The 12,396-nt window shown below is 33.5% G+C and overlaps 1 protein-coding gene across 3 annotated transcripts in view; it reads right to left on the bottom strand.

Annotated features, from left to right (window-relative positions):
- Positions 1-699: 699 nt before the first annotated feature.
- The window catches only part of DOP1B (DOP1 leucine zipper like protein B), a 52,169-nt gene continuing 40,472 nt past the window's right edge, over positions 700-12,396 (bottom strand). For all 3 annotated transcript variants that reach the window (XM_081327314.1, XM_081327315.1, XM_081327316.1), the window contains 8 exons: positions 11,700-11,846; positions 10,967-11,028; positions 10,205-10,333; positions 7,794-7,930; positions 7,629-7,678; positions 6,542-6,700; positions 5,858-5,987; positions 700-4,360 (listed from right to left, as the gene is read on the bottom strand). In XM_081327314.1, the coding sequence (XP_081183440.1) occupies positions 4,094-4,360; positions 5,858-5,987; positions 6,542-6,700; positions 7,629-7,678; positions 7,794-7,930; positions 10,205-10,333; positions 10,967-11,028; positions 11,700-11,846 (1,081 nt within the window). In that variant the 3' untranslated portion in view covers positions 700-4,093. The remainder of the gene's footprint in view (positions 4,361-5,857; positions 5,988-6,541; positions 6,701-7,628; positions 7,679-7,793; positions 7,931-10,204; positions 10,334-10,966; positions 11,029-11,699; positions 11,847-12,396) is intronic.

The following is a 12,396-nucleotide window of genomic DNA, read 5'->3' as shown; positions in this document are numbered from 1 at the left end:
AAGCAGTCAGCAGGGAAGCCAGCACTTGGTCACAAATGACAACAACGTGATGACCTTCTTTACCCAGTGATTCACTTGATGGCAACTGGAAGCGTCAGAATTTCTGTCATGAAGCGGTGCAGTCATATGAGTTTGCGTTTTACAATTGTGTCACTCAGTGATAGAAATTCTGGTCCCAGGTACCATCATTAATTGGGGACTATCACTTTCACATTAATTTTTACATTCAACTTGCTGGACTAGTTTAAGTCTACCTTAAGGGGAGAAATTAACAATGATGTAGCATATTCCAGCCTTTCTTTGCTGGCTTATTCTGCTTATGTTCTTCATAAATGCTGGCTGACTTCAGACAGAGAATTTGGGGATTGTATATACAATTGACAGAGCCAATATGTTTTTCATCTTTTCTGCAGTATTACTGCAACTCTTCCTCAACAACTTTCCCTACATATTTCTTCAATATTTTACAAGTTTTTCATACACAACTTTTTACTCTGGCACAAATTGGGGTGCCATTCATCAGGATGACAATCAATAGATATGTCAACCTTCCATATGAAAACTACATGTTCTTAGATTCAGAGATTAAATCTGTATCTTACAGAATATGCTATCAAAGTGTCTGTTATATGCTCAATGGTAAATGAAATCCAAAAAATATTAATAATAATCAAAATAATTGCAAGTTAAGAATTGAAACTTTGTTTTAAAAATGATTTATTTTTAACTGTTCATTTGTAGGTGTGTGGATATTTCAAAAGGTTGTGATTTAGAAATAAAACATTCAGTACGAAAGACCAATCTAAATGAAGAATATAAGTGGTAGAAACAAACACTTAATGTTCAAGGTGGCGTTCTGCAATAACATTATGAAAATTACATTCAACAGTGATTACATCTTTATACAGCAACTATTTACCTTAATACTCCACTCTCCTTTGCCAATCATTTTAAATATGTAATTACATCCCCAGTTTCTTTTTGCCATAAATCATTGCCTTAGATACTCAGTTATCAGTCATTTTAAAACAGTAGTATCAAATCAAAACTTCACCTATATTATGATTACTTGGAAAACAAACGTTTCAATAGTGCTATTTCCCAAACCAGACAATTTCAAATTTTGGAAAAAAAAATCCTGCCTTTATTATTTTTACATATAACTCAAAGCAGCGAACGTATCCAACAAAACAACCTTTCTCATTCTATTTTCCCCACAACAGCAACCCTGTGAGGTGGGTTGGGCTGAGAGTGAGTGACTGGCCCAAAGTCACCCAGCTGGCTTTCATGGCTAAGGCGGAATTATAATTCACAGTCTCCAGCTTTTTAGCCTGGCTCTCATTTTGCTATCAATCTCACGTTGCTGTGCAGCTACAAGTTGTGTACAGTAAATCTACTAAATATTATAGAGAGCCAACGACTGTTAATCCAACTGGTCAGGTACATTTTCAATTAATTAAAATACATTTTGTTAGACAGGATTTGGGAAAAAGGGCCCTGAAGAAACAAAGGCAATACATTGTTTGCAAGACTGAATGAAGTTCAACCATGTAGCAGGAAATGACCTCCTGCATGAGAAGGTGAACTAACTTAATAAGCAATTAAGGGCATTATAAATGACAGTGAAAGTTACAATAAAATCATAAATACAGCCCCTGAGATAAGTTCAAAGTGGATGGAGGAGAAAACAGAAGCGAGGAAAAACGGAAAGAAAGTTTAGTGGTGGATGTAATGGAAGAGTAAGTTACAATGTATTTAGGATACTAAACTTCAAATTTAGAGGATTAAATCAGACCTGGGAATTATATGTATTGTAAAACAGCTAATATTAGCTGCACTTCCTCAGAACAAACAAAGAGCAAGGGACATGTGAGATTCTCCTGTGACACAACTAGCATTGCAAATAAAGACTGTCTTATTTTCCCTGAGAGCTAGCAACATTGTCAAAGATTTTGGAAATGTTTAAATTTCCACATGACAGGAAACACACAGTATTATACAGCAGTATCTATTATACAGCAGAACATATATCTTTGATCAAAAACATTTAGAAAGGAATAAGTATACATTCATAATGATAAAGTTTAATTAAAGTATATTTAAGTTTACAAAATACATAAATAATTTACAATATTAAAATTACATCTTTACATCATACATCAGGTGTTTATGATCTGATTGGGCATTTAATGAAAAGCAAAACTAATTAAATGAAAAACATGCCATTTTTTTGACATTTAACAAATTCAACAAAGGTATTTAAATGTTTACCTAAGTGGGACACAGAAATATTCACATTGGTGCTGTTTTTTGCCCAGTGTATATTATTTGAGAAACTCAAAGTGGTAATCATCACAGATGGAGAAAGGACAGTCACATAAAAAATCTGAACTTAAAAAAGTATAATACTAAATGCATTTAAAGAAGAGAGTAGTAGTTTTTGAATATACGCATTTTTTGCTTTGTTATCTATGTTTTTCTGTTTGTAGCTATTTGCGTGGCATCTTTGACCTTCTGATCTTTGGTTCTGCTCATGTATTACAAAGCTTTGTGCAAAAACTTAGCTGGAGCAAAAGCCACTGTCTTTCACAAAGCCTCTTTAACTATAAATCTATTTGCTTCCAGTCTTATACAGGTAGTCTTCCACTTACAAGAGTTTGTTTAGTGACCATTCAAAGTTACAACGATACTGAAAAAAGTGACTTATGACTGTTTTTCAGACTTACAACCATTGCAGCCTTCCCAGGGCCACATGATCAAATTTCACACACTTGGCAACTCATATTTATGACGGTCGCAGTGTCCTGGGGTCATGTGATCCCCTTTTGCAACCTTCTGACAAGCAAAGTCAATGGGGAAGCCAGATTCACTTAACAGCTACGTTACCCACTTAACAACTTCATGATTCACTTAATAATGGAGGCAAGAAAGGTTGTAAAATGGGGCAAAATTAACAAATGTCTCGCTTAGCAACAGAAATTTTAGGCTCAATTGAGGTTGTAAGTCAATGACTACCTCTACAATACTTTCAGTAAATGTACATTTTTGCAGAAGAATGTGTCAGCAAAACTGCGAACAGGTTTGGAAAGTAGGTACTGACAATGCAGCATAGTAATCCATACATACTAAACATATATACATGTCTTTAGGAACTATACAGTTCTTAGACATACTTTTACATTCTTATTGGCCTATTACAATTAAGTATCATACATCAAACTGTAAAAGGCAACAATGGCTTTAAATTAGTTAAAACTTCCAAGTTAAAAAAAAAACCTTTTCTAGTTTTAGAATGGTTACTCATAAATTTCATGGAAACATAAAGACAAATCTTAAAAATATTTACTGAAAAAGCAATAATCATTAGGTTTGGTGAAACCCTACTTGCTACTAAATTTGTTTTTGCTTATAATCATAGGCCTAACACTGTAGTGGAAATGATTATTGCAATGTGGGGTTGCAATAGGATAGAGGGGACTTAAGCCTTCCAAAGGCTATGAGTCAACCACCTATAAAGAGTAAGGTGGATGACCTTGCTGGAGATTATGCATGATCTGAAGCATTATTAAGGCCAGAATGAGACCACGTTCTGAAGCATCTCAGGCAAACTGATCTAACTGGCAAGATTCTGCCATTATAGCTAATCTCAATAAAAATAGGAAGTTTCACTATTCTGTGGAATTGGCTTTCTGGCACGGTCCACCTAGAAGGCTGATCAATATTGCAAAGGTGTAGACTATTACTTTGGGGTTAGAAAAACATGAGTAATGTAAACTATGCTAATCTGTTTTAGTAAGTTGCTATGCAGACGTTGTTTAGAGCAGAATTAAAATTACAACAATTTATCTTTTGAGAAATGTAGAATGTTATATTTCCTGGTAGAAGGAAATTGTTTTTTTAATTGAAAGTCAACAAATCTGCACTCATAAATAAGCATCTCAATTAAATGATTATTTTAATTGACAAATAATGATTCTTCATTTTAACTTAAGCTAATTTGTTTTGGTAAAGCAATGGAAAGTTGTATGTTGCTTCAAGCATTTCACATTTTAACAAAATGAAACTTGATGATTACAAGAACGAAACAGATGTTTTACAATGATTCATTTTCCATATTATCTATAAAATCACGCTCAACATATTCTTCCAGTAGCTTCAAAATTCTTGTTCCACTGGTGTTGGGATAGCTGTTTTTAAAAGTCTTGGAGTTGTGTGTGCTTAGTAATCTGCCACCTTGAGTTTTAAAAGCAGAATTTAATGTATTAAAGAATGGAATTAATTGTGTGATATTTGATACAGAATGAAGATCCAAAAGAGGAAAGTCACAATTTTTTGTTGCTTCATCATTTATATTTTGTTCCTTGAAAAAAATAAAATAAAAAACAAACTGTTAATATGCATTTGCATGAATGTATTTAATATCAACTGTGATATATATATATATATATATATATATATATATATATATATATATATATATATATATCAACTGTGATATATCTGTCTCCCTTTAATTCTTTGTTAGCAATCCAAAAATTTATACATACATACATACGTACATACACACATACATACATACATACATACATATATATAAATTTTTTGGATTGCTAACAAAGAATTAAAGGGAGACAGATATAGCTATTTCAAACTTATTTGTTCTCATCAGTCAGCCATACCCTTCTGAGATTCGAACCTGGGCTGATTGCAAATTAGGCAATTGTTCTAACCCTTAGGCCACAGGCTCTTTCTCGCTTTGTTAGCTGAGAAGCAAGGGAGATATGTGTTAAGTGTTTGTTAAGTATTTAGAATACCTTCCTAGGGCCCAAACAGAAAGAGCCTGTGGCCTAAGGGTTAGAACAATTGCCTAATGTGCAATCAGCCCAGGTTCGAATCTCAGAAGGGTGTGGCTGACTGATGAGAACAAATAAATTTGAAATGATCATATCGGTCTCCCTTTATTCTTTGTTAGCAAGCCAAAAAATTTACACAAATATGAGCTGCCACTGCTGTGGCTACTGCCTGTAGATGGCCTTGGGCTAGGCTGAAACAGGAAATAAGATTTGTCCCATGTCTGGGACTAAGCAAGTGTATTCTGAATGCTTAACAAACATTTTATATATATATATATATATATATATATACACACACACACACACAATTTTTTGTTTGAACATAGACATTTTTAACTTAGTCTATTTTATAAATTATAGATAATATTTTCCATATTTTTGAGCACTCAAAATATTGTAGGATGACAGCTCAGAGAATTTACAAGAATGACTCTAGAAGCATAGCTAGCAAGATATTCTGGGACTTGCAATTTCATAAACACAGGAAGAATCAAGTTGGGAAGTAAGAATGAAGTTGGACAAACCACATTCAACTTGACATAACAATCACATCTAGTTTGTGAGCTATCTATGTGCATCAGGCCCTCAACAACTTGAGATACATATGTAGAAATCTTAAATACATTTCCACTAGTAAAAGCTAAACAACCTTTAGAAAACAAAATAGAATAAAATAAAAAACAGCATATAATAAGTTTATTTTGCATTAAGTATGAATAACTTTGCTTATTTTACATGAATTGGGCATGCACCACATTAACTTATCATCTACTAATCAATTAACTTGAATTGGGTCCCATAGAAGGATTACTAGACTATGCCTTCCCAAATATATACAAATATTGAGCAATGTTGCTGAATCGAAGCAGCTCTGCTCAATACATGAGAATATTGTTCACACTGTCTTGGGTATATCTGAGCAGCATATTGATTTTAAAATATTTTTGATAAGAAAACTATGGAGTTTCAGGCAATAAAAGTTATTTGATGAAGATAGTACTTGCCCCATATTTTAGCTTCAATAAATCCATGATTCTAGCGACATGAGGCTTGCATTCCTGGTGATTTTCCATTACATCTGAAATCATGCTGCAACTCTGCATGTCCACCTCTGGAACAAAGGCCCACTTATACCTAAAAACAGACATACTGTAAGGTACAAAATCTAACATGGCTTTATTTTTTGATCATATGGATTAACAGGAAAAAGTATTCATTTCCAAAACGCTGGTTATCTCATTTGGGACACAGCACACAATCTTTAAACCTAAATGCTGTTTAAATTTGCCTACATATGTTTGTTACTTTTGTCATTTTAGTCCCATAGGAACAATTTTTGCCTTCGTTTTATAAACCAGAAATTCTGCAAATGCTACAAACGTGAAGAAGAAGAAAAAATACAACTTTATTTCCACATATATATTGCTATATTACATATTTGTTATTTTTGATCTTAGGTGAATTCTCTTGCAATATAATCTGTATCTATAAATTTTATTTTATGCATTTAAATATATATTTAAGGTGCACATGTTTCACCAGATTCTGAAAGTGACAGAAAAATATTAGATTTGATAAACTAATGAAGTGGTATAGCTATCCAGCAGAAAGAGAAGCGCAGTCAGATCACACTGAGATAACCCACAAATGCTCTACTATTTTGCCAAGAATAAAAATATAAAGCTTACATCTGAAACAACTGCATCTTGTCAGGTGGAAAAGAAAGTGCCGTGTCTAAAAATTTACAGGCTGATAAATACAAGGTTAATTCATTCTGGTGTATGTCACCAAGTAACCCAGCACTGCCATTTGATGGTGCTTTCTGTCTGTTCATTTTCTTGTTGTTTCTGTAAGATCCATAAAAAAAAATAATAAAGACTGCAGAACAAACCTGGTGACTTTTTTTTAAATGTGAAAACTAACTGAACAATTAATTAAACCCTTTCATACAAGAGTACAAATTCAAATGCATCTGGAATTTTGAAAAGACGAGACCGCTGAAACTTAATTTTACTGGAACTTAGCTAATGCAGCTAAGACATTTCCATTAAAAAATACCATTTCTATTTTAAATTTAACATTCCTTTCTTTTCCAAACCAACCAACAAAATGGGTACAAATATTATATTCCATATAATTTCAAGGGGGGCTAGTAATAGAATTGTTCCACTGGCCCTAACTGCTGCGTATTAGCAACCTCTCAAAAAGATTCTTTGCAGGCAGAAAAGTGCTATTTAATATCCTGGGGAGAATCTTGAAGTCATTTTAAAGTCAGTGTTCCTGGATGAGTATTCAAATGGCGAGATGCCAATTATCAGGTGTTTGAATTAATAAATTACAAAAAAGGTAAAAAAATAAAATGTACGTATAAAATAATAATCCACTGTACTGAGAAGTGCACGTACAAATATCTTCCTTTATTGGTGCAAAGTTTGGGTGAACTCTAAGAATAAGACCTAGAATGTGAAATGCCACCTGATACCAGGGCAGCCCATTTTTCTACCTGAGCCAGTTCTGCCTGCAAGAAGCTCTTGAACAAGATTTCTTTCCCATTACTTGATACCTCCTAAAGTCTAGATCCAGAAACTGAGCATTGGATATTGTTTTTTTGTGTGTGGTGTATTATTTGTCTGCATGGCCTGTATTCTACTACTTCTGAACTGTAGTTTAATTCTAAAATAACAGAACTATTTTCAATCCTCATTATTAACTATTAAGATCAGATTGCTTATTTTATCTGTTTTTTGTTAAGTTTATTGGGGGAAAAAAACTTACTTTGCTGGTTCAGCCATTAGAATTTCCTCTAACTGTATAAACGTTTGAATCTAGATGACCAGAGAAATGGAGGAGAAAAGAGAAAAATGTATTAGTAAATATTTCTTTCTTTCAAATATCACTCATTCTACTATTATTATCATTCTGCTACTAATTATTACTTACCAATTCTGTCACCATGATTGGCCATAAAGAGGTTAGGTGTTGAGGGGAAATTCTCAATAAAAGTACCCTGAAAAAAAGAAACATCTGGGCAGCTACTGAAGAAGTGTGTCCAACACGTAGGTTGTCGGTCAATCGCTCTTAGAAAAAAAATTACAACAGAGAAAGAAAAAAAAAAGAGGGCAAGTTAACAATGTAATCTATTTTATACGTTGTTGAATGTTAACTCATGATGGCTTACTGAAATACAGAAAGATTATCCAGACTATTAAAAACTCAAGTATTAAAACTTAATACTTGTAAATAATAATAATTTCTACCTAATTAAAACCATTATGTGTACTGAATAGAAAAGTACTGAAATGTAAGTGGTTTGTTTGGTTACCATCAGATTTATTAGTTAGTTTGTATCTCACCTTTCTTTTCAAACCAGTACTGAAACTTTTTAAGATCAAAACTCTCTCAGGCTAAGAGAAAGAAGGAATTGTGAATAGAGCTGACAGTAAGTATGTCAACAAAATTGAAGTTGCCAGAAGAATCAATTATAACTCAGCTTAGGGATTCAAATTGATAATCTTGATGAAGATGCAGAATTATGTAAGCAAAACTAGAGCATCAGGGGCATAGTAATCCAGAGGAAGCAAAGATTACTTCAGAACGATAAGATCTGTACAAGGAAGTTATTCAAAATTTGTCTTTACATGCCCATGTCTCATGAAGTTGTGTGAGTTATGGTTTTGTTTCATGATGCATGTTTTGTCATTCCCACCCACATTTTTGCCTGCCTACACCTGTCCAACACAGTACATTTTCTGTGTCTTAATGAAAGGCCCAGATGATGTCATTGTGTTACCAAGTGATACACAAACAAAAGTTGTAATATTTATTGAGTAATGGCCATGACTCTACAGTTTAACTAACAATGTTAAGTCAGTAGTGAATTGAATGTAGTTAGCCTATCCTAGAACTGCAAATGTAAATTATCTCCCTAACCCTAACATTGGATAGAAGCCTGTCCTTTTTATTTATGGAGGAAAATGAATATATCTGTGTATTTGTGTGAGTAAAGTAGAATCTTGATACAGTGAGGAAAAAAAATATTTGATCCCCTGCTGATTTTGCCCACTGACAAATAAATGACCATATGACTATAATTTTAATGGTAGGTTTATTTTAACAGTGAGCGTTAAAATAACAACAAAAAATCCAGAAAAATGCATTTCAAAAAAGATATAAATTGATTTGCATTTTAATGAGTGAAATAAGTATTTGATCCCCTATCAATCAGCAAGATTTCTTCCTCCCAGGTGTCTTTTATACAGGTAAAAAGCTGAGATTAGGAGCACTCTCTTAAAGGGAGTGCTCCTAATCTCAGCTTGTTACCTCTAAAAAAGACATCTGTCCACAGAAGCAATCAATCAATCAATCAGATTCCAAACTCTCCACCATGGCCAAGACCAAAGAGCTGTCCAAGGATGTCAGGGACAAGATTGTAGACCTACACAAGATTGGAATGGCTATGAGACTGTTGCCAAGCCGCTTGGCCAGAAGGTGACAACAGCTGGTGCGATTATTCGCAAATGGAAGAAACACAAAATAACTGTCAATCTCCCTCGGTCTAGGGCTTCATGGAAGATCTCACCTTGTGGAGTTTCAATGATCATGACAATGGTGAGGAATCAGCCTAGAACTACATGGGAGGATTTTGTCACTGATCTCAAGGCAGCTGGGACCATAGTCACCAAGAAAACAATTGGTAACACACTACGGCATGAAGGACTGAAATCCTGCAAGTGCCCGCTAGGTCCCCCTGCTCAAGAAAGCACATGCACAGGCTCCAGACCTTAATCCCATAGAAAATCTGTGGAGGGAGCTGAAAGTTCGAGCTGCCAAATGTGAGTTTCAAAACCTTAATGACTTGGAGAGGATCTGCAAAGAGGAGTGGGACAAAATCCCTCCTGAGATGTAAACAAACCTGGTGGCCAACTACAAGAAATGTCTGACCTCTGTGATTGCCAACAAGGGTTTTGCCACCAATTACTAAGTCGTGTTTTGTGAAAGGGTCAAATACTTATTTCACTCATTAAAAAGGAAATCAATTTATAACTTTAGTGGATTTTGAATCTGGGGATAATATTACATTTTTTGGTAATTCCTGTCTACAAGACATGTTGCACTTACCATGATGGCTAGGATAATGCGAGTCAAAATTGCATTATCAAAAAGCATCAAGTTGGAATGTGTGCTTGAATTAGTTATTAAAATAATGAATTCCACACTTCCACAGCCATATATACAGAAACTGTTGCTTATAGCCTTTTAAAATTTCATTCTAAAAATATTTTATCCTTTTTAGTTAATGTTATAAGTTATATTACATCCTTTATCTATAACATAAACAAATTATCACTCACCTTGTATCAAAGGAAGATAAAGATGATATTGATCAATTTCACCACTGAAAACAGCAAAGGCTTGACGCTTTAACAACATTGCCTTTTGTTCAAAACTTGGAAAAAGTTTTAAGGAACTACTCTGCATATCTACAATTAAAAAAATGGATGTTAATATATCTATCTCAAGAATTGTCTTAGCTGGTACAAGGATCAGAATTATAACAGAAACATATGAATCATATGGTACTAAACTGCCCTTTATATGCAACCTATTCTCTTGAGCTACTTGCTTACATCTTGTAGTAAACTATCAGACCAACTAAAGCTAATGTTTACAGATCAGCTATTATGACATCAATCTACTGACATTTACAGAACTTCAAATATTTTTAACTGATAAACCAGAAAAGTAGGATTCTTTTTCTCTAAACTTAAAAATATAACTGAAATATTTCTACTTATTGCTACTGCAGCCACTGTGTATATCCAACGAGTTGTTTGTACTGATCTTTCATAGTTAGGGTCCTAACTACAAAATTTAACTTTTCAATGTCTTCAAATGCATATTGTCCAGGCTATTAACTTTATTCGTGCTTTATATTGTTAGTGGCATTTAGTTTTCAACTTTTTCTGAATGTAAATTGACAAAAACTTTGGCATTAGAATTATATAAAATCTACTACATGAACAAATAAATAGCTTTCTTGATTTTTCCATTCTCTATTTGTATTCTATATTTTCTAGCATTTAACTCGGTAACAGTTATGGGAAAATGCTTACTCATCAAATCTTTAAACATAGTTTTTTCATGTGTAAGCAGGTGATCGATAATGGTTCGCCAGCTGGAAAAAAAAGCAGTTTGGTGTAATTGAAATGGAGACCATGTATCATTGTTTGTTAAACAAGTGTAAAAATGACACCCCATGAAAATTCTGCAAATATGTTGCATAGTGGGTGTATGAAACCTGGTGCATATGCTTTTCATTTATGACAAGTCATAAAAGCTTAAGATAAGTCATAAGATGACTCAAAGTTTATAACTGATGTTCTATAAAGTTGACTTCTTTTTTTGACATATCATTTTAATCACTATTTAGAGGAGGGTAATTATATTTCCTTTTTGCAACAAAATCATCCAAGATTCTTGTGGCACATTAAAGACTAATATGTTTCTCATAAAACACTCTTTTGTGCACTATAATCCACAAATTTATGCTATAATAAATGTGTTCAATTTCAGTTGCCACAAGAATTCTATTTAAACTTACATATTGAATCTTGGATTTCTTTAAAATCATGCTTCAGAAAAAACAGAGCATGAAAATAGTATTAAGATTTTTTTCTTTGCACAGTGATGTCATATTCCTTTAATTCCTTTAATGAAGGCTAATGAATTTTAATTAACTGGCATTGATTCCAAGTGCACCTTAGAATTACAACTCAACTTTAACCTGTTGCAATTTGCCAGTTAGTTGTCAAAAACATGTCACACGCTTTTAAATATTTATCTTACTGAATGCATGAAGTATCCATCTGAAAAAAAGCAGGATCCATAAATAGGTCTAAAACATCTTTCTTCCATGCTCGTTTGGTATAGGCGTAGCCACTTAAGGAACTTAACAACTGAGTACTAGCATGGAAACTAGGAAGATTATAGGCACTGTAAAGACACAGGAATAAAATGAGCAGATCACATAAACATAGACAATTCTTACACAGCATATCTCCACATACTAAATTCTTCAGTGCTGACCAGATAGTATTCCCACTATACTATTATACTATACTTGGTTTTCAATTTTTAGTAATACACCGTGCGTGCAAATAGAAACCTAAATTAAACTAAATTAAAATTCAGTTTAGTAGCATATTACAGAGTAACATTATTGGAATGGTTTAAGCTGTGTTGTGAGGAATAGGACTGATTATATAACTGGGCTGAAGGAAACTGCCATAGGTGGTGGTAGATACCTGATGTTATAAAAGAACGCCAATTTTATTTATTATCAAGTACATTTTCAGTGTTAGACAATGGAGGGATAATCTTCTGCATGTCATAAGTGAAAGACAGTTGCCAACTGCCCAGATTATTATTAGTTGTAACAACTACTTGTTTAGCCCCATTGTACCTTCGAACGGTCACTGAATTTGTGGTTGTTAACTGTGAACTACCTAGAATTGGGCTGATCTAAGAAAATGTACTTTATATA

The sequence above is a fragment of the Vipera berus genome, assembly GCF_964194415.1.
Source record: "Vipera berus genome assembly, chromosome: 4".
NCBI lineage: Eukaryota > Metazoa > Chordata > Lepidosauria > Squamata > Viperidae > Vipera > Vipera berus.
Note: the sequence above shows the minus strand (reverse complement) of the source record. Positions and strands in the feature narration are given on the sequence as shown.